The sequence below is a fragment of the Lissotriton helveticus genome, chromosome 6 (genome assembly GCF_964261635.1).
Source record: "Lissotriton helveticus chromosome 6, aLisHel1.1, whole genome shotgun sequence".
NCBI lineage: Eukaryota > Metazoa > Chordata > Amphibia > Caudata > Salamandridae > Lissotriton > Lissotriton helveticus.
In genome coordinates, this window is record NC_136067.1 from 2,131,371,702 (window position 1) to 2,131,399,051 (window position 27,350).

The following is a 27,350-nucleotide window of genomic DNA, read 5'->3' on the forward strand; positions in this document are numbered from 1 at the left end:
TATGTCTGATTCTAAAAATTAATAATATGCGTATTATTAGACTCCCCTGACTAGATTTTTTCTCTAAGTCAATTGATGTAAAGGATAAATATATAGCATTGAGTATAAAACTGTTGCCGTTCCCTGTATATAAGGACTGTAGACTTAAATGCATTTATATATGTCCGTTTTGCAAAACTGTACACCTTCTGGTTCAGACATAATTATAATGATATTCACCTCTGTGATTCAATGTGGTTTGTCAGATATATTCTTTGTATATATCACTGTGATTTATATTGCAATATTCCAAATGTACTTAGTGATATTAGATCGCTTGAAACTGCGCCAACAGTATTTTATTTTTTATACGTTAACGACCTATAACTATGCTGTAAATAATATCTAATTTATTGTATAACTAGAAATTACGAATGTTATGTATATCTTCAAAAACCATAATTGTGATTTATGTATACTGTCTGTAATGTACTGGAATTCAAAATATACATTCGCTATGAAATGCGAACCCAATGCACTATATTCAAATACATTTATATTCTTGGAATGTATACTATATAACAGATCTATACTAGCTTAGTATCTCCACTCCAAGATGGCCGACAAATCCCCAGTATTCACCACTTGTCAAACAAGATCATTTCAAAACTCCACTTCCGGGTCACACAATTTAAAAATGCCGTCCCACGTCCCACTAGGTTGATACATGCAACCAGAGACGGCTCAACCGAGTGATACCGGAGCGCCTTTCCCTACAAGACTATCTCTAAGTAAGTCCCTGGGACAGATTGCTGTCTAAACCTGACGCGAATTAAATCGTTAGTTTTTTTCGTCGTTTATGATAAATGCGGTAAAACACGGTTAGTGCATTTCGGGTTTTGACTAATCTGTTACGATAGCCTCTAATTCTATTAATCATGAATAAGCGTCCATGGTTCCATTACCATGCCCTAAATTTTGTATATTTTAATTCTTTTTGAGCTAATCGCCATTACCTTGGCTTTCTACCGCATTTCTGAAAATCGCAAATTGACTAAACAAAACTGCACCCCGTTTGGTACACCTTTACAAATGCTCTCCTGACTGTTAAATTTGTATCTGTAACACATATATATAACTGTGAAGAGCTCCGTTTACGTTCGGATACATTATACAGTCACCGAGTTGGTAATTAATCACTTGAATAACAACTATCTAAGAATGAAATTGCCTCGATATGAACAGCTGTACTGAATCCTTAAAATGGTTCGGTTACATTCATAATAACGGTACGTGTATATTTGTTTACTGCAGGGATTTCATCCACTACCGCCTTTTTGGCATACAAAATATACTCATCTATACCGCCATCCTATAAGCCTCGATTGAATAGAGGAACCCAACCAGGTATGTCCCCTCAAATTTCACTTAATAAGATCTCACCTCTCGAATACGACTTTGGGTCCTAATCTGTATGATTTACTATCTAGACCCTTCTGGAGAATCTTCTTCACAAGGTGCCCATTTTCAAGATTGGCTTCATATTCTGTATATACCCAAGTGAGTGACAGACTATATTTACTTAAAAATATACTTATTTCTTTAAAGGTCAGGGAAATTTCTGGCCCTTTCCCTTGAAAGAAATCAGACAGACTATATTTAATTTAAAAAAACACGTTCCTTTTTCTAAAGGTTAGGGAAATGTTGGCCCCTTCCCTTGAAATACTTTAGATGACTTGTGTGAACTCAGAATTTTATTGCATCACAAGTGAATCATGGTGTTGATGTTAATTTAAATAGAGAGTTTGACCAAATATACCACTAATTTGATTAGAATCCCATCAATAGGATGTGATTCACACAGCAGCATTGTTAGGTTATGATAAATTTGTAAATAGCGTGTTGATGTTAATTTTTCTTGTATCACTACATCAACTCATTGTATATAAATTGTTTTCTGCTTAGGGGGTTTTTAATCTGATAAACTTAGTCCTGATGATGGTCTTACAGACGTCAGCTTACAAGACCGAAACGTCGACATAAAGCATCAACTCCACAGCCATTTTGTACACAGAAGGATATCAAGTTTCATTTATGATTCTGTTTTTCCTTATTATTTTATGGAGCTGATGTCAATGTGATGGACTGTCGATTGGATGTTAACATATCGCTTTTCATGACCTTTTATTAGTTTTGTTCTACTATTTGTCCCCATCAATTTATGTTGTGATTTATGCCAATACAATTGATTTATAATATAACCTTTACTGCTGTGTGTCTCTTCTTCTCTTCTACATTTAAATGTTGTTTGTTCCGTAAAGAAATACTTTGACTAGTAGCCTAAGTAATCCTATGGATACACAGGGTTCAATTTTTTAATGAACCAAAAAGATGTTATATATTAACTGAAAAGTACTGAATGAATTCCCTTGTAGACACCTTTTACTTTGACAATTGACTGCCCGAGCCTACAAGGGTTGATTGGGTTTCCCCACGTCTTTGATACAGTATGACACTAGCAAGGGACCAACCATATGCAAGTCTGACCAATGCTTGTTTTATCAATGTTTTTGCTCAATTCTATTGTTAAGGAAGGTGATCAATATAAAAAAAAAATGCCCAATACCAAAAGTACACCCGGCACTGAAGGGATCTACCTTGTGTGTGGATGTGCCCCTTGTGGTCCATCATCCCCTTTTGTATCGCTTTGTTCGCCCTAAGTGTGGCAGGGTATGCTCAGACGTGAGTCCCATGCTCACTTGGCCACTGGATTCAGGATAGCCTGGCTGATGAGGATTATGAATCCGAAACCGGTCCCAGGATGCTTGTTTCCGGTCCAGGGAAGACATGGCTTGGCAGTTCGGGCTGGACTGTTCCCATGAGGCACAGGGTCAGACTGATTTGCATATGGCCATGTCTGAACTGGGGTGGCTGAGTGAGCTAAAGAATGGTGATGGATTAAACCTAGATCAGTTGACTGGGGTGAGTGTTTGATTTGCTCAAACGCTCCGTCCATCATCCCCTTTTGTATCCCTTTGTTCGCCCTAAGTGTGGCAGGGTATGCTCAGACGAGAGTCCCTTGCTCACTTGGCCACTGGATTCAAGATAGCCTGGCTGATGAGGATTATGAATCCGAAACCTGTCCCAGGATGCTTGTTTCAGGTCCAGGAAAGACATTGCTTGGCAGTTCGGGCTGGACTGTTCCCATGAGGCACAGGGTCAGACTGATTTGCATAGGGCCATGTCTGAACTGGCTGAGTGAGCTAAAGAATGGTGATGGATTAAACCCAGATCAGTTGACTGTAGGTGAGTGTTTGATTTGCTCAAACGCTCCGTCCATCATCCCCTTTTGTATCCCTTTTTAAAGGACAACACCCCGTATGGTACACCCGGCACTGAAGGGAACTACCTTGTGTGTGGATGTGCCCCTTGTGAAAGGACAGCACCCTGTATGGTACACCCGGCACTGAAGGGAACTACCTTGTGTGTGGATGTGCCCCTTGTGAAAGGACAGCACCCCGTATGGTTCACCCGGCACTGAAGGGATCTACCTTGGGTGTGGATGTGCCCCTTGTGAAAGGACAGCACCCCGGATGGTACACCCGGCACTGAAGGGAACTACCTTGTGTGTGGATGTGCCCCTTGTGAAAGGACGGCACCCTGTATGGTACACCCGGCACTGAAGGGATCTACCTTGTGTGTGGATGTGCCCCTTGTGAAAGGACAGCACCCCGTATGGTTCACCCGGCACTGAAGGGATCTACCTTGTGTGTGGATGTGCCCCTTGTGAAAGGACAGCACCCCGGATGGTACACCCGGCACTGAAGGGAACTACCTTGTGTGTGGATGTGCCCCTTGTGAAAGGACGGCACTCCGTATGGTACACCCGGCACTGAAGAGATCTACCTTGCGTGTGGATGTGCCCCTTGTGAAAGGACATCACCCTGTATGGTACACCGGGGACTGAAGGGAACTACCTTGTGTGTGGATGTGCCCCTTGTGAAAGGACAGCACCCCGTATAGTACACCCGGCACTGAAGGGAACTACCTTGTGTGTGGATGTGCCCCTTGTGAAAGGACAGCACGCCGTATGGTACACTCGGCACTGACGGGATCTACCTTGTGTGAGGATTTGCCCCTTGTGAAAGGACAGCACCCTGTATAGTACACCCGGCACTGAAGGGAACTACCTTGTGTGTGGATGTGCCCCTTGTGAAAGGACAAATAAACACAAAAATTGCCTAAACCATTATTGATTTCAAAATATCAACTTGAGGATCAAACACCGATTCCTTTGGTTTGAACCGGTACTTTTATTTATACCTTTAAAGTTTTGGTTCTTTTTTATTCTTTTTTTTACCACATTTCTGTATGAAAAGAAAAAACTGTACATTCCATATAACTAGGCTGTCCTGTTTTCAGTTTCTATTTTTGGTAAATTCTGGTGGGGTTTTTTCAGTGTTTTCAATATCTTAAAAAAACAGTTCTTTTCAGTGGTTACACATTTTCACGCCACTAAAAACAACAGAAACAGTGTTTTTCCGGTGTTTATGGAACGTTTTGTTTTTATCATTTCTTGCTTTCTGCACTCAAAGAACATGGTATAAAGACAGTGTACGTATAGTGTATGAGGTCCAAAGAGATTTTTGCTAATTAATCTTATTGTAGTACACCATACAATACTTCTTCAGTGAGTCTTTGGTCATGTGCGCTCGCACTTTCCTTCCCATGTAAACTTCTGTGAAAAGGCCCTCTCAGCATTCATAGCCCCTTGGGCTGAGAACCGTAAGCTTAGGGACACAGTTGGGATGACTCTTTCTTAATGCCACATAAAGCACAAAATGATAAATATTTGCGTTTTAGTTCCTGGGCATAGGAAAACAGTGCACCACTAGAAACTATGGTCTGATGTATTAAGGGTTTTTACCCATTCTCTGTGGTTAAATGTGATGACACATATTAGAAAAGATTTTTATAAAACTAGCCATTTTACCTATCAGTGAAAGAATCAAATGCAGCCAAAATATCAAATATGAGTTTGATATGTCCTTATTCTCTACAGTTTATAAAATAATTAAACTAGACCTAAAACATGAAACTAAACCCTGCATCTTTAGACCAAAGGCCATAAAACTGAAAAAAGTAAAAGGAAGAAGAAACAATATTTTAGTGGCATCCCTAAAGAACAAAACTCAAGCAGAATAATGTTAGCCACTCTTTCTTACTGCTAGCTTGTATAACAAAGTTACATTTTATTGACCCCTTCAGTAAGAACAAAATGACTCTTTCACTTTCTTTTTCCTTTCTTTGAATGGCATTTAGTTTGTGGTTGTGCAGGTGTTTTTTCAGTGTTTATATGTTTTCACCGGTGAGGGCTATTTTTCTTTCAGTGGGGTTTTATCAGTTATTATAGGTTTAAACCTAAAACCCCACAGCCTACATATAACACTTACAACAATATATGACAACATTTACAAACACTTATTTACATTCCACATAATTACTAAAACAATAGACATCATACATCCTACATATAACACTTTATACAAACAAACAATATATATTTGTGCCTTTAAATTTAAATGATTAAATCTATATCCACAATAAAGGACTAAGTAAAATAAGGAGATAAGCCACCAAAAGGTTATCAGTTTCAAAATAAGCAAAAGTTAATTTGCACTATCAATAGCGTTACTCGCTCCTTCAGTTGTACCGATGCTTTTCAAATCCAGGAAAACCAGTTCCCGGATTCTCATCAGGGCTTTGTCACTTTTCTGTATGAGGTGTAAAAAACAATAAAGTTTTATTTACAAACTTGAAGCCACTTCTCTCTCCTATATTGATTAATTTGTTAGCCGACATGCATTCCGACACGAGCAAATGTCCGTTACACACATGACCTAAAAGTAACGAGGGACTTTGGAATTCATCGGGGCGTCCGACAAGGGTGTATCTTAGCTCCATTCCTCTTCAATTTATACATCAACGACTTGGAAGAGCATCTTTTAAGTACAGGAGCAGATTACCCCTATGTTAGACGGAAAGGCCTACCGGTCCTGCTCTATGCGGATGACGCAGTCCTGATATCCAGGACTGCAATTGGCCTGCAAACTCTGTTAAACTCTTTTCACGCCTATATGAAGTCCCGGGACCTGAGTATTAATAACTCAAAATCATATGTTATGAAGGTAGGCCAAGGGAAAAAAAAGCCAAATTCTTTTAATGTCAACGGCGAAAAAATACCTGTAGCTAAAACATTTTCGTACCTTGGTGTCCTTTTTGAATATCAATTAAATTGGGGACCTGCAGTAGAGAGGAAAACGGGCGAGATAACCAGATCAAATGCAGCAATACATGACTTTGCAAGAAAAATGGGTAACAGTCCAGTGGTCGCACTGCTTCAACTCTACCAAGCCAAGAGTATTGCTATTGCATGTTATGAAAGCGAGTTATGGGGGTATGCCTCACCTGGTGGCCTGGGTTTTTTAAAACGGATTTTGAGGGTCCCAAGGGGAACAGCAAATCTTTCAGTGCATGAAGAGCTGGGCATGCCATATTTATGCGACAGGATAGCCGTAAATCCTTTACTTTGTTGGCTAAACTGGGGTGGCTGCAGGGCGAGGCTTTGGCTGTAGTATGTGGCGTGGTGGACTCTGCAGGGCGAGTCTTCTTCTGTAGTATGTGGCGTGGTAGACTGTGCAGGGCGAGACTTTGGCTGTAGTATGTGGCGTTGTGGACTGCAGGGCGAGGCTTTGGCTGTAGTATGTGGCGTGGTGGACTCTGCAGGGCGAGACTTCTTCTGTAGTATGTGGCGTGGTGGACTCTGCAGGGCGAGGCTTTGGCTGTAGTATGTGGCGTGGTGGACTCTGCAGGGCGAGGCTTCGGCTGTAGTATGTGGCGTGGTGGACTCTGCAGGGCGAGGCTTTGGCTGTAGTATGTGGCGTGGTGGACTCTGCAGGGCGAGGCTTCGACTGTAGTATGTGGCGCGGTAGACTCTGCAGGGCGAGGCTTCGGCTGTAGTATGTGGCGTGGTGGACTCTAGAGGGCGAGGCTTTGGCTGTAGTATGTGGCCTGGTGGACTCTGCAGGGTGAGGCTTTGGCTGTAGTATGTGGCCTGGTGGACTCTGCAGGCCGAGGCGTTGGCTGTAGTATGTGGCGTGGTGGACTCTGCAGGGTGAGGCTTTGGCTGTAGTATGTGGCGTGGTGGACTCTGCAGGGCGAGGCTTCTTCTGTAGTATGTGGTGTGGTGGACTCTGCAGGGCGAGGCTTCTTCTGTAGTATGTGGCGTGGTGGAGTCTGCAGGGCGAGGCTTCTTCTGTATGTGGCGTGTGGACTCTGCAGGGCGAGGCTTCGACTGTAGTATGTGGTGTGGTGGACTCTGCAGGGCGAGGCTTTGGCTGTAGTATGTGGCGTGGTGGACTCTGCAGGGCGAGGCTTTGGCTGTAGTATGTGGCGTGGTGGACTCTGCAGGGCGAGGCTTTGGCTGTAGTATGTGGCACGGTGGACTCTGCAGGCCGAGACGTTGGCTGTAGTATGTGGTGTGGTGGACTCTGCAGGGCGAGGCTTTGGCTGTAGTATGTGGCGTGGTGGACTCTGCAGGGCAAGGCGTTGGCTGTAGTATGTGGCGTGGGCTTATATAATAACTGATCTGATATCGTCCCTCACCGGAATGTCAGTCTTCGCCTCTGTGCTACTGTGTGGTTAATTCGGTATGATCAAACAGGATTTCTAAACCGCGACTAGTCACACGCGAGGGTATCCAGGCACTGAGAGCCTTGCTGCTTCTGGTGGGTTCAGTTGAACAGTTAAGTCTTGAGTCCCGTCCTAAATTCCAAAAGAAAGGGTGAGGTCCGAAGGTGGCAGGGGAGACTGGTCCAGGGCTTCTCAGTGAAGTAGGAGAAGGGGCGTCCTCCACTGTTGTTTCGGCAGATACAGTGTGTGTGTGTGCGAGGGAGAGGGAGGTGGAGTGCAGGTGTCTGGAGGGTTGCTGAATCGTCAAGCTGTGGTTGATGTATGCTGGTCCTCGGTTGTGCAGGGCTTTGTAAATGTGGATCAGCATCTTGAATTGACATCTATCCTCTGTATGGGAAGCCAGTGGAGCTTCTTGAGGTGGTGGTTGATGTGGGTCCCTTTGAGGAGGTCAGGGACGAGTCTAGAGCTGAAGTCCGTCTGGTCTGCAGTCTCTTCAGGAGGTTCGTGGTGATTCCTACGTTGAGTGCCTTGCCGTAGTCCAGGCGGCTGGTGACTAGGGCTTGAATGACAGTGCGTCTGGTGCTGATGGGGGAGCCATTTGAAGATTTTACGGAGCAGGCGAAGAGTGAGGAAGCGGGCAGAGGAGAATTAATTGACCTGGCTTTTCATGGTGAGCTTGCCGAGGTTGCAGGCATGGGCTGTTGGAGTGGGTGAGGGCCCTAGTTTGGAGTCATTCCACAGAGGTATTGTTCCTGAAGATCAGTACTTCAGTTTTTGTATGTGTTGAGTTTAAGGCAGTTATTTTGCATCCAGTTATGGGCGACGCTGGTCACGCACCGGCGAAAGTTGGCCATCGTGGTGGAGGGACTTCAGATAGAGAGGGGATGAGCTGGGCCTCGTCAGTATAGGATATGCCGTTAGTTCATGCATTCTGACGATGTTGGCCAGGGGTGTCAGGTAGGTGTTGAACAATGTAGGGCTGAGGGACGGACCTTGACGAACGCGCCAGATGATGTGTTTGGGTTCCGAGGTGAATGGTGGTAGGCAGATTTTCTGGGTTATTCCGGTGAGCAAGGAGGTGATACATATGAGGGCTTCTCCTTGAATTCCAATGTGATGAAGTATCTTGATCACGTTTCTCCCTGGTGTAGGAGGGTTCTGATGTCGGTGGCTGCGATCAGGGCAGTTTCTGTGCTGCTGTTGGAGTGGAATGCAGATTCGGATGTGTCCAGAAGATTGTTCTCCTGGTGTTCTGTGAGTTGACGGGTGATGGCCTATTCAAGGACTTTGGAGTGAAAGGGGAGCAGACAGATAAGACAGTAGTTCTTGAGTTCTATGGGGCTTGAGGAAGGTTTCTTGGAAAGGGGTTGGACTTCTGCGTGTTTCCATTCTCGGGGCAGGTGGCTGTGGTGATGGATGTGTTGAGAATGGCGGTGAGCTTGATGCTGATCATCTTGCTCACCAGGTTGAACATGTGGTGGGGACAGGTGCGTGGGTGCTCCTGAGTAGACGGAGTGCATGATGGCTTTTGTGCACTGAATGGTGAGCTAGTCCCAGGCTGGGATCCGGTGGTCGGAGTTTGCGTCTATGGGAATGAGGAGGATGAGGATGTCAGGGGCAGTAAGTTGAGGTTCGAAGTGGTTGTAGACGGTTGAGAACTTGTTGTGAAAGAAATCTGTCAAGGTGCAGCAGAGTTCTTGGGAAGGGGTGAGGATGTTTGCAGTGGCTAAGGGGTTGGAGACAGTTTTGAAGAGTTCTTTGCTGTGATTAGAGCTGTCTTCTATATGGTCAGCTAGAACGTTCTTTATCATCTCTTTTAGGAGCTGGTGGTAGTGGTTGAAAAATGTCTTGACGGTGGGGTGCACCATTTCCTTTCTAGTTGATTGGAGTTGCGTTTCATGGTTCTCAGTTACATCGTGTATCAGCTGAGTCTTTGGTGGTTCTCTTGAGATTGGTGGGTTTGACGAGGACTACTCTGTCTTCGCAATCGGTGATCCAGATGGAGAAGTTCTTGACAGCCTGTTCTACGTTGTTTGCGGTGGCGGGGTGGGAGCTGTTGAGGGCGTTGGCTGATGCTTTGTTTTAGCTGCGGTGTGAGGTGCTGGGCGGCTTGGTGGCAGTGCAGGGGGATACTGTGATGGTGACGTGGACGATGGAGTGGTCTGTCCTGGTGAGCTCAGGAACTTGATTGTACTTGCCTCTGTGGCTGGCTGTGAAGATGGGGATGGGCGTGTGCCCTGCCCCATGTGTGGGGTTGGTGACTAGTTGGGTGAGGCTCATGTTTTTTTTTTTTTTGTAAAACAATTTTTATTGCAGAGTTCAAGTCAAGCATTACAGTTATTTCGTAAGTTGGCACATGCGGGATCTCAGTGTCTCACAATCACGTCAACAAAATGGTACACATCAACATTACCCACAGTTCTGGGGCTGGGTGAAAAGTGTCTCACCTAGTGCTTCCCCTCCACCACTGCTCGATGGCGTGTCCAGTGATCAACCGCTGTCTGCTTTTAACTTTCCTGTCCTCTCCCCATCACCCCTCCCCTTCCAGCATCCGGTCAGTTCGAACTGTTAGCCCAATGTCAATGGGATGCTGCAATCCCCCTCCCCCCTTCCCTCCCCCTTGCCCTCCCCCCTCCCACGGTGGTCCATGGCGTCCCGTGTCCGGTGTGTCGCATGCCAGAGCGCGTTGGTGATCTGCGGAGATTGGAAATGTCTAAGGAGTGTGTGTGTCCATGGTGGGAGCTGTGGTAGGTATTGCCACCCTAGGTTCCCCAGGGTCCTCTGCTTCTTCCTCCTCCTCGCTCTCCAGTGTACTATCTCTAAGTGCCTGGACTAGTGTTTCCCACGCTAGTGCCACCTCCTGGGCCTTCTCGTCAGGCCCCCGTCGAGCCAGTTGATACCTGATCGTGCTCTCTGCTGCCGCCCATTTCTGGAACTCCGCTAGCCATTTCCTATGTGTCGGTGCCACCTTCGCTTTCCACCCCCTAGTGAGCTCCCTCTTTGCTAGGAGTAGGCCCATATCTATAAATTTGCTCGTCAGTTTATTCTTACGTGTGTGGGGAAACCAGTGTAGGAGTGTAGTCGCACTATCGTAGTGTAGCTCCCTGTCAGTAACCGCGTTCAAGGTGTCGCCCACCTCCCTCCAGAAGTCCTGTAGGTGCGGGCAGTCCCTTAGCATGTGTAGTAAGTCTGCTTTCAACAGTGTGCATCTAGGACACGCTGCGCCCTCCGCACCAAAGTATCGCGCTATTTTGTGCGGGGTGAGGTAAGCTCTGTGAAGGATATAGAGCTGTATTAATTGGAACCGGGCGTTCCTGGTACTCTTCCTGGGCCTCTGAACCAAGGGTGAGGCTCATGTTGTTCATGCTTTCAAGGAGGTTAGCTGTGTTGGGGTCATTAAGGTTATTGATGTGAAAATTGAGGTCTTTGAGGAAGATGTAGTGTTTGGAGTCAATGGCGAGTGTGCAATGAATTCGGGGATGGCGTTGCAGAAACTGTGGCGTGGTCCTGGAGGTCTGTAGACGAGGATGCCTCTGATGGTGGCTCGCCATCAGTTTTGAGTTGGAAGTTGAGGTGTTCATGATTGGGGTGGTGTTGTCTGCGGCGGTGGGGCAGTGGATTGTGTCTTTGTGGATGATGGTGATTCCACCTCCATGTTTGTTGATGCATTCTCAGGTTGCTAACGTACAGCCACTGGGTATTGCTGAGACCATGTCAGGTACGGATGCGGGGCTGAGCCAAGTTTCAGTGAGGAAGGTGATGGTGTCCCAAATCCCGGTGGCGGGCTTACAGCGTGATCGAGCATTGAGCAGGAGTCAGTGGAGTTGTTCTGACTCAGTTGTGGTCAGCGTGGTAGTGGTTGTCGTGAGTGCAGGTGTCCCTGCGTTGCAGGCGAAGAGGCAATGGCAGCAGGTAAAGATGTGTTGATCAAGGAGAAGTGCGACAGCAGTTGTTGTGGCTCAGAGCTCCGCAGTGGTTTATCTGCGAGGAGCGTGAGATCCAGAGTTCCTGGTGTTGGTTGCTGTCCAGGTACGGACGGGCGCAGACAGGCTTGCTATTGGTGCGCCTGTGCTGTGTCCTCCATTAAGTAGGTCCTGGGAGAAGAGAGGGGCGCTATGTGGCAGTGGGTAGGACAAGCAGGAAGCGAGCAGTGAACGGATGTGAAGGAGCAGTGTGAGCAAGAAAAACAAAGAAACTAGGGGGAAATAGATTTATTGGACACATCAGACACAATCAATATTCAAGAAAGCCAAACAACAAATATCAATGCAGAACACCTGTAGAGCAAAACAATGAAACAGCAATGCTTACTAGTCAGGGACAGTAATGCAAGTAAAACAGACTAATAAACACAGCAAATGCAACACAAAAGGCAAACCAGGGCGAACAAGGCAGGCAAAAGGAGATGCGGTCTAAAGGCAGCTGAGCAAAGGTGGGAAAAGGGAGACCTGCTGACGAGCCAGTGAGGGGGAGCTGGTGAGGGTCTGCAGGGGCGCAGCTGGTGTTGCTCCTAAAGCTGCCTCGCCTCTGTGACGCTCACCACTCTAGAGATAGTAGGTATCCTAATGCGAGACTGTGTATGTTCTACCTTTTTCCTACAGTCCTGCATCAACACTGCTACATATTCACTGCAAAATTGTGTGAATAGTTTCTCCTAGCACTAGAACACTTCACACGCAGAGCACACTTCGCTGATGAACTCTTTATTTATGCTTACACCATCGTCTAACGTGTCGGCATGCCATCTTTCACATCTTTTGCTTCAATACACGCAACTAGGCAGAAAAAATAAGCCCCGCTCTGGTCGTCATGCATTTTTGTTTTTTAATCTATTTCTTGAGTTTCTCCAAACAGCATGTAACATAAAAGCAGTTGGATAACAGGGTTGAGTGATTCTGCTGCGGTCCGCATGCATGAGATCGAAACACTACTCCTAAGCACCTGACAGAGGCAGACTGTGCCATCCAAGTTCTGCCAAGTAGTAGGGATCTACACTGCTACAAATATGCTTTTGCACCGCTTCTGGGATATGAACAACTGTAAAGATACAACTATAATACAGTCAACCAGGGCAAAGGTATGCAGCCCTGCCATGTACCACACATCAGACGTTAGACTAACGCATTTCAGTGTGGTGGTCCGCATCACCGCATTGAAATGCAAAGTCACCCTTAAAAGCGCCTCCGGAGCTGTCAAGGAGTGCTAGTAAATCCTCATAATCAAGCACTGAAACTGGAGTGGCAGCGTGCTGTGCCCGTTTCTCCCAGGGGGGCTGGCTCAGAGTTTGCAGCTATTAACAATGTAACAGTATCATTCACCCCTCCGACACCGTGGGCCGCAGCATATTTCAATACATAAAACTGCTCTAGACATTAATCACAGCCTGCTTGTGAGGTTTGCGGCACACACAACAGGCGGTGGTGAGATCTGGTGATGTCCTGCTGCCGCAGCAGCGTGACGAGCTACCAGTTTAATCGAGTAACGTTTTGGGGAACAGCAGCTGCACTGGCAATAGCAGCGCTGCACCTTCCATACCGCGTTATTTATTTAAAAATGAATGATCCAGCAACCAAAGTGAGCCCCCTGACTCACCCGAGGCGCCGCCAGTTGAGTAAGTAACCCAGAGCATAAGTGACCACCAAGGTGCAGGCAGAGTGTCCGAGCAAGGCCCAGAATCGTGGCCGGGCAGCGCTTGTTGCCATGGGAGCAGTCGCCGTGGCCATGAGGTGGCCCGCACGAATTGCAGCTCCTGCCCCAAGTAAAACCAAGTAAGTGACTGTTCCGCTTAACACTTGCCCAACCATAGGTGAGCACACCTGCGCCTGTCTAACCCTCAGCGGGCCGGCAGCGGCGTCCGCTTAGAGCCCAGTGTTTGTAGTGAGCCTGTGACATCCACAGACTGCTGGTGCGATGGAGGGCAGTAGGCAGTGGTGCACTCCACAACTAGGCCAAAATATCCTCCCAGGGCACAAAACTGCTTGCCGCAACCTCCAAGCCGCCGTGGGACACCCAGCTCTTCATAGAGAACTGGCCTGAGATTCCTCCTCCCAGGGCCACGAGATTTCCTGAGCTCCAGCCAGCCCTAGTCAGTGCAGACAGCACCAGCGCACGGTAACCACACTGGTGCCTGTCAACTTTCAGCAAAGCTGGTGCCACTTAGTCAAGGGTCTGTTTGTAGTATCTCTGTAACAGCCGCACTCTCAGCCTATGGGTAGATCTGGTGCTGCGGGGCACCCACTGGGGCAGACACCGCTCAGCAGTGCTGGTAATCACTTATTAGGGTTGAGCAGGCAGTATCATAGTCCAGTCTACTACAGGATCCTGGCTGGATGTAATGTGTGCCTTACTCTCATAATTTCTGGTGCTTTGCAGTAGTTTTAAGATATTAGAGTTTCTGGTTGCTCAAATGGGTGTAGTTTCTAACATGTATATGTTTCCTTAGTCTTCATTGCTTGATTGTGCTTATGAGAAAGTGTCACTTAGGGTCATTAAAATATCACTCATAATTGAAGTGAAATTACAAAAATGTCACACGTAGCAATCTGAAGCCTTGTCTTGTAATTTTTCTAAAATTCATTTTCGAATAGAGGATACAAATCTTCAAGCTAGGTGTCTTGGGTGTTCTGAAGTGTTTCTTGGATTGTACAAACAAGTTAGTTGGCATGGCGGTCGATCACCCCTGTCCCCCATAAGCCAATCTCTAATGTTTACGTCTCTTGTTTGGTGGGGTCCTGTATTTTGGAATTACAGATTGCTCCCACTCCTAAAGTTTTCCACCCTCACACTGTAAAACCCAAGTCAGTTTCTGTGGTTTTTCGGTGCCACATATATAAAGCGGCCACTGAGCTAGTCCAGGTTTTGCACATACAGTGATACTAGTTCCTTTTCTGATGGCTAGTTTGATCAGGCTAAATAACCTATTTTGCCCTCGCAGCGCTATTACCATGCTGTGGTGTTCCTTAAGTGTAGATCCGCTTTCTGAACAGGTATATGTGAATTTGTCTACAAGAGCTTTGGTACCACATCGGGGCACTGATGTCTGTTCACTGGGCAAACCATGTGTGGGAAGCCCCGGGGAAGCTAACTTAGTATCTCATCTTGGAAGAAAGGATAAAGTAAGATGTGCTGATATGTTGGGTCCTCCAAAGAGTGCTGTTGTCCTTTTCGCTGAAAGTGTGTGTGTTGGGGCGTCGAAAGTTAATGGAGGTTTCCAGGAGAATAGCCTTATTTCAGAGCTGCTCCCTGAAGTCTGTAGTGTGACTTGCATGGCGCCTGTAGGGCTTCGGCTATGCCATGCTAGGCACGGTGGCACAAACCTGAGAGCATCCCTAGAGGGCGACCCTTCGAGGGAGGACCTCGGGCAGAAAAGAGGACTGGTGGTGGGCGTCTGGGCACCAGATGTCATCCAAACACCAGATGACAGATTCTTCTGGTCCAGTCGCCCATCCTCATGGCCGCATCAGATACAGGATTTGTAGAGGAGACAAGACCGCTTGTTGCTGGCGGAAAATGGACAACACACAGTGAGTGCCACCAACCTCGTTGATGAGTCACAGGGCACAGGAGGAAGACTTTGATTACCAGGAGGAGGTCTTTTCTTAAGGGTATTTTGATCACAACCTTTGTCATATTCCCTGCGATCCTCAGAGATTACGTGAATAGCCTGATTTGTAGATGGCCTTGAGAGGGGCACATGGGGACACTACACAATATGTGCTTGGTTGTTATCCCACTGCTTACTGACCAGGTGGTGGCACCTCGAGGTACTGTACTGTCAGGAAGGGATGAGATGCCTGCTTCTGGTGGGGTGAGGAGAAAGCGCAAGACTTGTGTTTATGAGACTAGCAGCCCGTCCTGACGTTGTCCGGGTATGAAATAGAATGTGTGTGTTTGGCAAGGGCAATTTATTTTAAAATCTCGCGGTAGACAACATTTTTTGTTTCATTAGAATAGGGACGGAGAAGGCCCAGCTGCAGCCCTGGTTGATGTTAGCAGGCGCGTGTAATTGGTGTAGTGATCCGCCGCCTGAGCCCGGTTACAGCCCTGGTTGATGTTAGCAGGCGCGTGTAATGTCGTTGAATGAGAGAGTTATCAGCCGCGGGTAAATCCGTTTAATGAGAGAGTTGAGTGACAGCGAGTAGGAGAGGCTGCAGTAATTGTCCCGGCAGACACACTCATTTGCGTGTTCCCCCGCTTGAGGCCCAGATGCAGGCCTGTTTGATGTTAGCAGGCGCGCCTTCCCCCGCTTGAGGCCCAGCAGCAGCCCTGGTTGATGTTATCGGGCGCGTGTAATTAGTGTACTGATCCGCCGCCTGAGCCCAGCTAGAGCCCTGGTTGATGGTAGCCTGCGCGTCTAATTTCGTTGAATGAGAGAGTTCAGTAACAGCGCGCAGGAGAGGCTGCAGTAACGTTACTTACCAGGCCTCCAGGTGAACGCGTTTGTCACGCCCCCAGCACACGGCCACAGCAGACGATCTTCTGATTAATGTATGACCCACACGGCATGAAGGGCAGAACGTTGCACACGCCCCCAGAGTTTCTCACGCCCCCAGCGCGCCCCTTGATGAGGCGCAATTGCGTTCACATGGCATGAAGGCCGGACACACGCCCCCCAGCGTTTCTCACGCCCCCAGCGTGCCCCTTGATGCTGCGCAGCAAAATAAGTGGCGCTTGTATGTACGACTCACATGGCATGAAGGGAGGACACACGCCCCCAGCGTTTGTCACTCCCCCAGCGTTTGTCACGCCCCCAGCGTTTGTCACGCCCCAACACACGCCCACAGCCCACGATGTGATGGCCGTACCACACGCCCCCAGCGTTAGTCACGCCCCCAGCCCACGCCCACAGCAGACACGCCCACAAGGGACTACTTTGCTGGCACGGTTCTTTTACCTTTTAAATGTATAGAGGAGTTGGCCTAACGGCTAAGGCGCTCTACCTCTGACCTGGGGATCTGGGTTCGAGTCTTGGTAACGATGCCAAACATCCTGTGATTCTGGGCGCATCACTTAATCTTCCCGTGCCTAACAAAAATGAATGTGTGTCCTCATGTAACGTAACTGGTGCTATGTAAAGCGCTCTGATACCTGATTCAGTTCTGGTCAAGTTTCCGCTATATAAAACTCTGCAAAAAAAAATATATATATGGTGGCCGTCTGCATAGCCTATGTCCTTCTGCTGCAACTGCCCTTTCCAACGCTGTATTGGGTGTTGTGATTGGTGCTGTGGTTACTGAGATTACCCGCCTCCAAGGTTTGGGCTCTCTCTTTATAATATTAGTATGGACTGTGGTTGGGATGTGAGTCTTTATATCTTCGTGAGTGTTTGTAGCTGGCTTCTAGACAGCTGGTTTCCGTACAATGCATTTTGCCTTGCTTCGTATTTTAGATTAAACGAAACTCTGACACGCAGCCAACTTTGCTCTTGTGTTTCTTTTTTCGGGAGGATTTGTGATGGTTTTCTGAGTAAACAACTAGAATTGAGGCTGTTTGAAATTTGCAGAATACATACACACACAAACGCACACACACACACACACCTGTGTATGTATATATGTATGTTTGTATAGTAAATAACATGCAGTCTAGGTTCTCGCTCACGTGCAGGTGTGTGAACCACAACCACTCAAGTAGTAGTGTCACCTGGTCGAAGGTGCTCAGTGCTGTAGTGGAAAACCGCAACTAACGAAGGCTCCCTTCTTTCACTGCAGCTCTTCAAATGAAAATTAAATCTTTTGTGGTTCTCTGCCACTTTTGCAGTCTGCACAATCTCTGCTGTGTTGATGACGAAGAAACAAGTCTGTGGGCCTCATTACGAAGCTGGTCGGTCGAGCGTCTGACTTGCATCGTAGCGGATACGGGACGGCCTGACAAAGTCGGCGGTCAGCCAGCTACCATAATTATGATGCAACCATATTAACGGCGGTCAGAAAGTGTATTTTTCCTGTTGCGACTTATGATGCAGGTCACAGCATAAGCCGCAATACAAAAATACACTTCTGAAACATGCAGACACCATGCAGTGCCTGCCACACGATACATGTATTTTTAGGGTGGCCCCACGGGTGCTCCCCAGGGCCCAGAGCAGAAGGCAATGGGGGACAAGGGTCCTGCTAGGGGCCCGAAAAACACCCTTTTTGCCAGTCTTTTCATGGCGGAAGGACCAACATGAAAAGGCTGTCAGAAAGCTTTATCGTAATCCCCATGGTGGTGCCTGAGCAGGTACTGCCTCCATTTTGAGGATTACGAACTGCCCGCAGCCCTAACTGACCCTTTGAGCCTGTTGGAGGCAAAGCAGATTCCCCCCGCAGGCATTTCTCGGACCGCATGTATCATAATACGGCGGTCGGACAGATGCCTCAGATGTCGGGTGGACTGCCACCGACGAGCTGCCGGATGGCCTTCTGCCTGACATCGTAATGAGGCCCGTGTGTTTATGGAGGAAAAAGGCCAATTCCTAGCCTTGTCCAAAATCATTGAAGCCATTAGGACTTGGATCAAACACAAACCCTAGAAATGAACGAGAAAAGTTACATCAAGTCTGATCTGTGCTTTGGTGAAATAGTTCCCATGAGTCTGTAAGGACTTATAAAAGAGTGGACTGAGTTACAAGCTCTGCAGAGAGTCCATGATACACGACTAGCCCCTCACGAGGTTTGATGGTGTGTCACAGGTGTTGCAGGGGTGTTTGATTTTTGTTAATACTATTATGATTGTTATTCTTATTGTTGAGCTTTGGAGGAAGCTGTTGTATTGGGTGATCTGGTTCACTGCCTCATGGTCAGGTGAAGCCATTGTAGCCACGGCCCTTCCACCGCCTGACCATGACGTGGTCACTCTGTCATGTGTGGGTGGGTCATTGTAACCGCTCTACCTGCTGTCTTATACAACTTCCTGTCTCAGAACTGGCAACAAGAAGTTCAGTTCTGCAACGCATGTATATGAAACATTAAGTATGAATATGCTCCCAGCTGGTGTCTGCTCATGGCTTAGATATTCACAGGCGTCTGCTCATCGTTTAGATATTCACAGGCGTCTGCTCATGGCTTAGATATTCACAGGCGTCTGCTCATGGTTTAGATATTCACAGGCGTCTGCTCATGGCTTAGATATTCACAGGCGTCTGCTCATGGCTTAGATATTCACAGGCGTCTGCTCATGGCTTAGATATTCACAGGCGTCTGCTCATGGCTTAGATATTCACAGGCGTCTGCTCATGGCTTAGATATTCACAGGCGTCTGCTCATGGCTTAGATATTCACAGGCGTCTGCTCATGGCTTACATATTCACAGGCGTCTGCTCAGGGCTTAGATATTCACAGGCGTCTGCTCAGGGCTTAGATATTCACAGGCGTCTGCTCAGGGCTTAGATATTCACAGGCGTCTGCTCATGGCTTAGATATTCACAGGCGTCTGCTCATGGCTTAGATATTCACAGGCATCTGCTCAAAGCTTAGATATTCACAGGCGTCTGCTCATGGCTTTGGTATTCACAGGCGTCTGCTCATGGCTTTGGTATTCACAGGCGTCTGCTCATGGCTTTGGTATTCACAGGCGTCTGCTCATGGCTTAGATTTTCACAGGCATCTGCTCATGGCTTTGGTATTCACAGGCGTCTGCTCATGGCTTAGATATTCGCAGGCGTCTGCTCATGGCTTAGATATTCACAGGTGTCTGTTCATGGCTTAGATATTCACAGGTGTCGGCTCATGGCTTAGATATTCACAGGTGTCTGCTTATGGCTTAGATATTCACAGGCGTCTGCTTATGGCTTAGATATTCACAGGCGTCTGCTCGTGGCTTAGATATTCACAGGCGTCTGCTCATGGCTTTGATATTCACAGGCGTCTGCTCACGGCTTAGATATTCACAGGCGTCTGCTCATGGCTTAGATATTTACAGGTGTCGGCTCATGGCTTAGATATTCACAGGCGTCTGCTCATGGCTTTGATATTCACAGGCGTCTGCTCATGGCTTAGATATTCACAGGCGTCTGCTCAAAGCTTCGATATTCACAGGCGTCTGCTCATGGCTTAGATACTCACAGGTGTCGGCTCATGGCTTAGATATTCACAGGCGTCTGCTCGAGGCTTAGATATTCACAGGCGTCGGCTCATAGCTTAGATATTCACAGGCGTCTGTTCATGGCTTAGATATTCACAGGCGTCTGCTCACGGCTTAGATATTCACAGGCGTCTGCTCAAGGCTTAGATATTCACAGGTGTCTGCTCATGGCGTAGATATTCTCAGGCGTCTGTTCATGGCTTAGATATTCACAGGCGTCTGCTCATGGCTTAGATATTCACAGGCGTCTGCTCATAGCTTAGATATTCACAGGTGTCTGCTCATGGCTTAGATATTCACAGGCGTCTGCTCATGGATTAGATATTCACAGGCGTCTGCTCATGGCTTAGATATTCACAGGCGTCTGCTCATGACTTAGATATTCACAGGCGTCTGCTCATGGCTTAGATTTTCACAGGCATTCTGCTCATGGCTTAGATATTCACAGGCATCTGCTCATGGCTTAGATATTCACAGGCGTCTGCTCATGGCTTCGATATTCACAGGCGTCTGCTCACGGCTTAGATATTCACAGGCGTCTGCTCAGGGCTTCGATATTCACAGGCATCTGCTCATAGCTTAGATATTCACAGGCGTCTGCTCATGGCTTAAATATTCACAGGCGTCTGCTCACGGCTTGGCTATTCACAGGCGTCGGCTCATGAATTAGATATTCACAGGCGTCTGCTCATTGCTTAGATATTCACAGGCGTCTGCTCATTGCTTAGATATTCACAGGCGTCTGCTCATGGCTTAGATATTCACAGGCGTCTGCTCATGAATTAGATATTCACAGGCGTCTGCTCATTGCTTAGATATTCACAGGCGTCTGTTCATGGCTTAGATATTCACAGGCGTCTGCTCGTAGCTTAGATATTCACAGGCGTCTGCTCATGGATTAGATGTTCACAGACGTCTGCTCATAGGTTAGATATTCACAGGCGTCTGCTCATAGTTTAGATATTCACAGGCTTCTGCTCATGACTTAGATATTCACAGGCGTCTGCTCATGGCTTTGGTATTCACAGGCGTCTGCTCATGGCTTTGGTATTCACAGGCGTCTGCTCATGGCTTAGCTATTCACAGGCGTCTGCTCATGGCTTAGATATTCACAGGCGTCTGCTCATGGCTTAGATATTCACAGGCGTCTGTTTATGGCTTAGATATTCACAGGCGTCTGCTCATAAATTAGATATTCACAGGCGTCTGCTCATTGCTTAGATATTCACAGGCATCTGCTCATGGCTTAGATATTCACAGGCGTCTGCTCATGGCTTAGATATTCACAGGCGTCTGCTCATAGTTTAGATATTCACAGGCTTCTGCTCATGACTTAGATATTCACAGGCGTCTGCTCATGGCTTTGGTATTCACAGGCGTCTGCTCATGGATTAGATATTCACAGGCGTCTGCTCATGGCTTAGATATTCACAGGCGTCTGTTTATGGCTTAGATATTCACAGGCGTCTGCTCATGAATTAGATATTCACAGGCGTCTGCTCATGGCTTAGATATTCACAGGCGTCTGCTCATAGTTTAGATATTCACAGGCGTCTGCTCATGGCTTAGATATTCACAGGCGTCTGCTCATAGTTTAGATATTAACAGGCGTCTGCTCATAGTTTAGATATTCACAGGCGTCTGCTCATGGCTTAGATATTCACAGGCGTCTGCTCATGGCTTAGATATTCATAGGCTTCTGCTCATGACTTAGATATTCACAGGCGTCTGCTCGTGGCTTAGATATTCACAGGCGTCTGCTCATAGTTTAGATATTCACAGGCGTCTGCTCATGGCTTAGATATTCACAGGCGTCTGCTCATAGTTTAGATATTCACAGGCGTCTGCTCATAGTTTAGATATTCACAGGCGTCTGCTCATGGCTTAGATATTCACAGGCGTCTGCTCATGGCTTAGATATTCATAGGCTTCTGCTCATGGCTTAGATATTCACAGGCGTCTGCTCGTGGCTAAGAGATTCACAGGCGTCGGCTCATGGCTTAGATATTCACAGGCGTCTGCTCATGGCTTAGCTATTCACAGCTGTCGGCTCATGATTTAGGTATTAACAGGCGTCTGCTGAAAGCTTAATTACTCGTACTCCTTTAAAGTGCAGAATTCACACTTCGCATGCTCCAGGTTAATGCTGTGTGTAGTCTTAACTTTACTTGAGCCCCTTCAAAATGATAGCATTGTTTGGATTTTTTTTCTATCTTGAGAATGGAGTGGACTTGGCTGATCGATGTGGCTTGTGGTTTCAGGTGACCTTCCATGATGTCGCTGTCTATTTCACGGAGGAGGAGTGGGGACGGCTGGAAGAGTGGCAGAAGGTGCTCTACAGAAACGTCATGGAGGAGATCCACTCCGCCCTGGTGTCACTAGGTAAAAATGGAAACCTTTACCCTTTGTTATGTTCTCAAACTCCAGACTGGCAGAAGAGGAGGTAGCATTCTGGCAGAAGAGGAGGTAGCATTCTGGCATGTTCACGTGTGGCGGCACGATAGGCGGTAGCATTTGGCATGTTCAGGTGTCGCGGTACGAGAGGAGGTAGCCTTCTGGCATGTTCACGTGTGGCGGTAAGAGAGGAGGTAGCCTTCTGGCATGTTCAGGTGTGGCGGTGCAAGAGGAGGTAGCCTTCTGGCATGTTCAGGTGTGGCGGCACGAGAGGAGGTAGCCTTCTGGCATGTTCACGTGTGGCGGCACGATAGGAGGTAGCATTTGGCATGTTCAGGTGTGGCGGCACGAGAGGAGGTAGCATTTGGCATGTTCAGGTGTGGCGGCACGAAAGAAGGTAGCATTTGGCATGTTCAGGTGTGGTTGGACGAGAGGAGGTAGCATTTTGGCATGTTCAGGTGTGGCGGCACGAAAGAAGGTAGCCTTCTGGCATGTTCACGTGTGGCGGCACGATAGGCGGTAGCATTTGGTATGTTCAGGTGTCGCGGTACGAGAGTAGGTAGCCTTCTGGCATGTTCACGTGTGGCGGTAAGAGAGGAGGTAGCCTTCTGGCATGTTCAGGTGTGGCGGCACGAGAGGAGGTAGCCTTCTGGCATGTTCAGGTGTGGCGGCACGAGAGGAGGTAGCATTTGGCATGTTCAGGTGTGGCGGCACGAGAGGAGGTAGCCTTCTGGCATGTTCACGTGTGGCGGCACGATAGGAGGTAGCATTTGGCATGTTCAGGTGTGGCGGCACGAAAGAAGGTAGCCTTCTGGCGTGTTCAGGTGTGGCGGCACGAGAGGAGGTAGCATTTGGCATGTTCAGGTGTGGTTGGACGAGAGGAGGTAGCATTCTGGCATGTTCAGGTGTGGTTGTACGAGAGGATGTAGCATTTGGCATGTTCAGGTGTGGTTGTACGAGAGGCGGTAGCATTCTGGCATGTTCAGGTGTGGTTGTACGAGAGGATGTAGCATTTGGCATGTTCAGGTGTGGCGGCACGAGAGGCGGTAGCCTTCTGGCATGTTCAGGTGTGGCGGCACGATAGGAGGTAGCATTTGGCATGTTCAGGTGTGGCGGCACGAGAGGAGGTAGCCTTCTGGCATGTTCACGTGTGGCGGCACGATAGGAGGTAGCATTTGGCATGTTCAGGTGTGGCGGCACGAAAGAAGGTAGCATTTGGCATGTTCAGGTGTGGTTGGACGAGAGGAGGTAGCATTTTGGCATGTTCAGGTGTGGCGGCACGAAAGAAGGTAGCCTTCTGGCATGTTCACGTGTGGCGGCACGATAGGCGGTAGCATTTGGCATGTTCAGGTGTCGCGGTACGAGAGGAGGTAGCCTTCTGGCATGTTCACGTGTGGCGGTAAGAGAGGAGGTAGCCTTCTGGCATGTTCAGGTGTGGCGGCACGAGAGGAGGTAGCCTTCTGGCATGTTCACGTGTGGCGGCACGATAGGAGGTAGCATTTGGCATGTTCAGGTGTGGCAATTGCAAACACAACAGTGATGGACAGAATGTGGATCAATGTCACACATTCACCCCAGTCCAAAGATCTGGGCCCAAATCCATCGTTTTTCCACTCCACACCACCCTGGGTTAGACAATGGCGATATGCAAATCAGCGCTGACCCTGTGCCCCATGGGAACAGTCCAGTCCGAACTACAAAAGCCATGTCCTTCCCAGAACGGAAACAAGCATCCGAGTTGGAGTCAAGCTAGCCGGGCTGAAGAGAGGTGTTACCTCGGAACCGGTCCGGTCCTCGGATGCTTGATTCCGGTCTGGGAAAGATATGGCTGTTGTAGTTCGGACTGGACTGTTCCCATGGGGCAACAGGGTCAGAGCTGATTTGCATAAAGCCATTATCTGACCCAGGGTGGTGTGGAGTGCAAAAAAACGATGGATTTGGGCCCAGATCTTTTGACTTGGGGGAGTGTGTGACATTGATCCACATTCAGTCCATCACTTGTTGTTTTTTGCAATTGCCGCCCTAAGTGCGCTGGGGATGCCCAGACGTGGGTCCCAGGCACTCCACACCACTTGGAGTCAAGCTAGCCGGGCTGAAGAGAGGTGTTACCTCGAAACCGGTCCGGTCCTCGGATGCTTGATTCCGGTCTGGGAAAGATATGGCTGTTGTAGTTCGGACTGGACTGTTCCCATGGGGCAACAGGGTCAGAGCTGATTTGCATAAAGCCATTATCTGACCCAGGGTGGTGTGGAGTGCAAAAAAACGATGGATTTGGGCCCAGATCTTTTGACTGGGGGAGTGTGTGACATTGATCCACATTCAGTCCATCACTTGTTGTTTAGGTTTTGCCTCGCCAAAAAGATGCGCTCTGCGCATCTTTTTCGCGCAGGCGAAAACCTGATGAGAATTGTAGTGTGCTTTGGGTCGGCCCTCCTCATTCATTGGCTGGCTCCGTAAATGGAGCCTTGCCATTGGACGAGGGGCCTGTCCGTCAATGCCGGACCAGACACGGGGGCGTTGCCGACATTCTTTGGCTTTTGCCGACGTCACGCGACGCCGGGAACGCCCCCGAGTCTGTTCCGGCATTGCCGGCACCTCCCTTGCTCCCCCTCCCGCTTGTTTCCTGGTGCCCGCCTTCGTGCTCCGGCCGGCCGTCGTCAGCGTCTCTCCTCCCCCTTTCCCGCCCCCTCCCGCTTGTTATTTCAGTTATTTGCTCAACAAAGAATATTTTGAACCTCTGTATTCTAACCACTGCTAAAATTGGTGCATAAACTATTATAACTTCGTCCGCCAGAAGAAATCGTTTCAGATTCCGAACTAATGCTACGTTTATTTTGCTGTGTATTTACTTATCACTAAGCGCAGGGGAGATTCACAAAATCAAACACTAGGCCGCATATATCCACACGTCGGACCTAATGTCCCGCCATGTTAGGTGTAGCTGGCCGATTCAACACCGTTTGGGCGTGGTTAGATGCTTTGACTCCATTCCCCGTTTCTTATATCCCTGGGTAACTTGCACCCACTCTAGATTTTCGCCTGCATATGGGGAACCTTATATTGAGAGTGCGCAGCAGCAAATATAAGACAGAGGCGAAGTCCGCTTTTCTCACGAATGACCACCAACGCAGCCTCTCCCATCTGGATTTTATGTCCGCTCCCCAGAACATAGAGCAGGTCACGTGAGAAGAAATGTCATAAACAAAGAAAAGGGGTGTCACGAGACAGCTCGTGCGCAGGCTCCCCTTGCAGATGTCAGGTTTAGTCCTTCTTTTCTGTCTCTGTTGACAGGTACCGTGGGTTGGCCTGGCTGTCCTAGGGCTGCGCATGCGCTGTTGCTCAGCTGTCACCGCTCCCGGTCTGCGCTGGTGTCGGGCGAGGTCGTCAAGTAGAGCCCGGTGCCTCGCCATGGCTGGCGCTCCCGGGGCCTCAGTTAACCCCTTCCTGAGCGACTCGGAAGAGGAAGATGAGACCGCGGCAGACCTCTTGTCCCCGTCAGGCGGCTCGGAGCCTGCTCTGTCACCAGCTGGACCCCCGGTACCGGCCCCTCCCACGGGCCCTGCAGCGGAGCCGCGCTCGGTGCCGCTGGATGTGCTGGCCGCTCAACTCCTACGGGAACAGCTGGTGCTGACGGCGCTGGAGCTGCACACTGAGCTGCTGGAGAGCGGCCGCGAGCTGCCGCGTCTGCGGGACTATTTCTCTAACCCGGGGCATTTTGAGAGGCAAAGCGGGTGCACTCCGCCCGGAGCCGGCCCCGGGGGCGCCCCAGTGCCGGCCGGGGGGCCCCGCGAGGCCTCGCACAGCGCAGGAGCAGCCGGCGGAGGCAGCCTGAGTAAGTGTTCCTAGTGCATGTGACATCTCTGTGATTAAGAGTGTCAGCGAGGAAGGGGGTGGAACCTGATCGTGAAATGCACAGATCACCAGTGTGCACCCTTGGCACGATTCTGTGTAAGGCATGGTAGTGATGGATGAGTGGGTTGGCCCATCCTTTTGGCTTCATTATTTGTTACCTATCCAAAGAATGATTTTCTGCATCCCCTGTGAGGGCTTGAGGTGCAATGACACCTTTTCCTTCTTCCGGACTTTCTCGCAGCCTGCCCTCTCGCAGCCTGCCCTCTCGCAGCCTGCCCTCTCGCAGCCTGCCCTCTCGCAGCCTGCCCCCTCCCAGCCTGCCCTCTCCCAGCCTGCCCTCTCCCAGCCTGCCCTCTCCCAGCCTGCCCTCTCCCAGCCTGCCCTCTCCCAGCCTGCCCTCTCCCAGCCTGTCCCCTCCCTGCCCTTTCCCAGCCTGTCCTCTTCCAGCCTGCCCTCTCCCAGCCTGTCCCTTTCATGACCTTTCCCAGCCTGTCCTCTCCCAGCTTGTCCACTTCCAGCCTGCCCTCTCCCAACCTGCCCTCTCCCAGCGTGTCCCCTCTCTGCCCTCTCCCAGCCTGCCCTCTCCCAGCCTGTCCCCTCCCTGCCCTCTCCCAGCCTGTCCTCTCCCTGCCTGTTGTCGTGTCCCGGCAGCAGCAGGCAGCAGGCAAGAGCGTGCACTGCGTCCCCGAAGTAACAGTCCTAAAGCAAGCAAGAAGTACGCCCCCTCCCACCAATCCCTGTTAGGTAGTGGAAACTGTCCAAACTGGGGTGCAGACAGCCCCTCTCACCTTTCAGCCTGGTACCACTGCACCAGCCGCACTACTTCCCTACTGACCATTCTCCACTTCAGCCCCGTCTAAATTACAATTCCTGCTTGTGACCCTTTTGCCTGCTTGTGCTCGTTTTCGTGACCCTGTTGCCTGCTTGTGCCTCCGTGTGCCCCTGTCGCCTGCTTGTGCCTCAGTTTTCGTGCCCCTGTCGCCTGCTTGTGCCTCTGTGTGCCCCTGTCGCCTACTTGTGCCTCTGTGTGCCCCTGTCGCCTGCTTGTGCCTCCGTGTGCCCCTGTTGCCTGCTTGTGCCTCCGTGTGCCCCTGTTGCCTGCTTGTGCCTCCGTGTGCCCCTGTTGCCTGCTTGTGCCTCCGTTTTCGTTTTCGTGCCCCTGTTGCCTGCTTGTGCCTCCGTGTGCCCCTGTTGCCTGCTTGTGCCTCCGTGTGCCCCTGTTGCCTGCTTGTGCTGTGTGGGTGTGTGTGGAAGGCTCTGTGTGGGTGTGTGGAGGGCTCTGTGTGGCTGTGTGTGTGGGGGGCTTTGTGTGGCTGTGTGTGTGGGGGGCTCTGTGTGGCTGTGTGTGTGGGGGGCTCTGTGTGGCTGTG

General features: G+C 49.1%; 1 protein-coding gene across 1 annotated transcript in view; it reads left to right on the plus strand.

Moving 5' to 3' along the window:
- The window catches only part of LOC144764110 (uncharacterized), a 267,723-nt gene that overhangs the window by 36,701 nt on the left and 203,672 nt on the right, over positions 1–27,350 (plus strand). Inside the window, exon 2 of the mRNA XM_078650278.1 lies at positions 21,996–22,116. Within this exon, the coding sequence (XP_078506404.1) occupies positions 21,996–22,116 (121 nt within the window). The remainder of the gene's footprint in view (positions 1–21,995; positions 22,117–27,350) is intronic.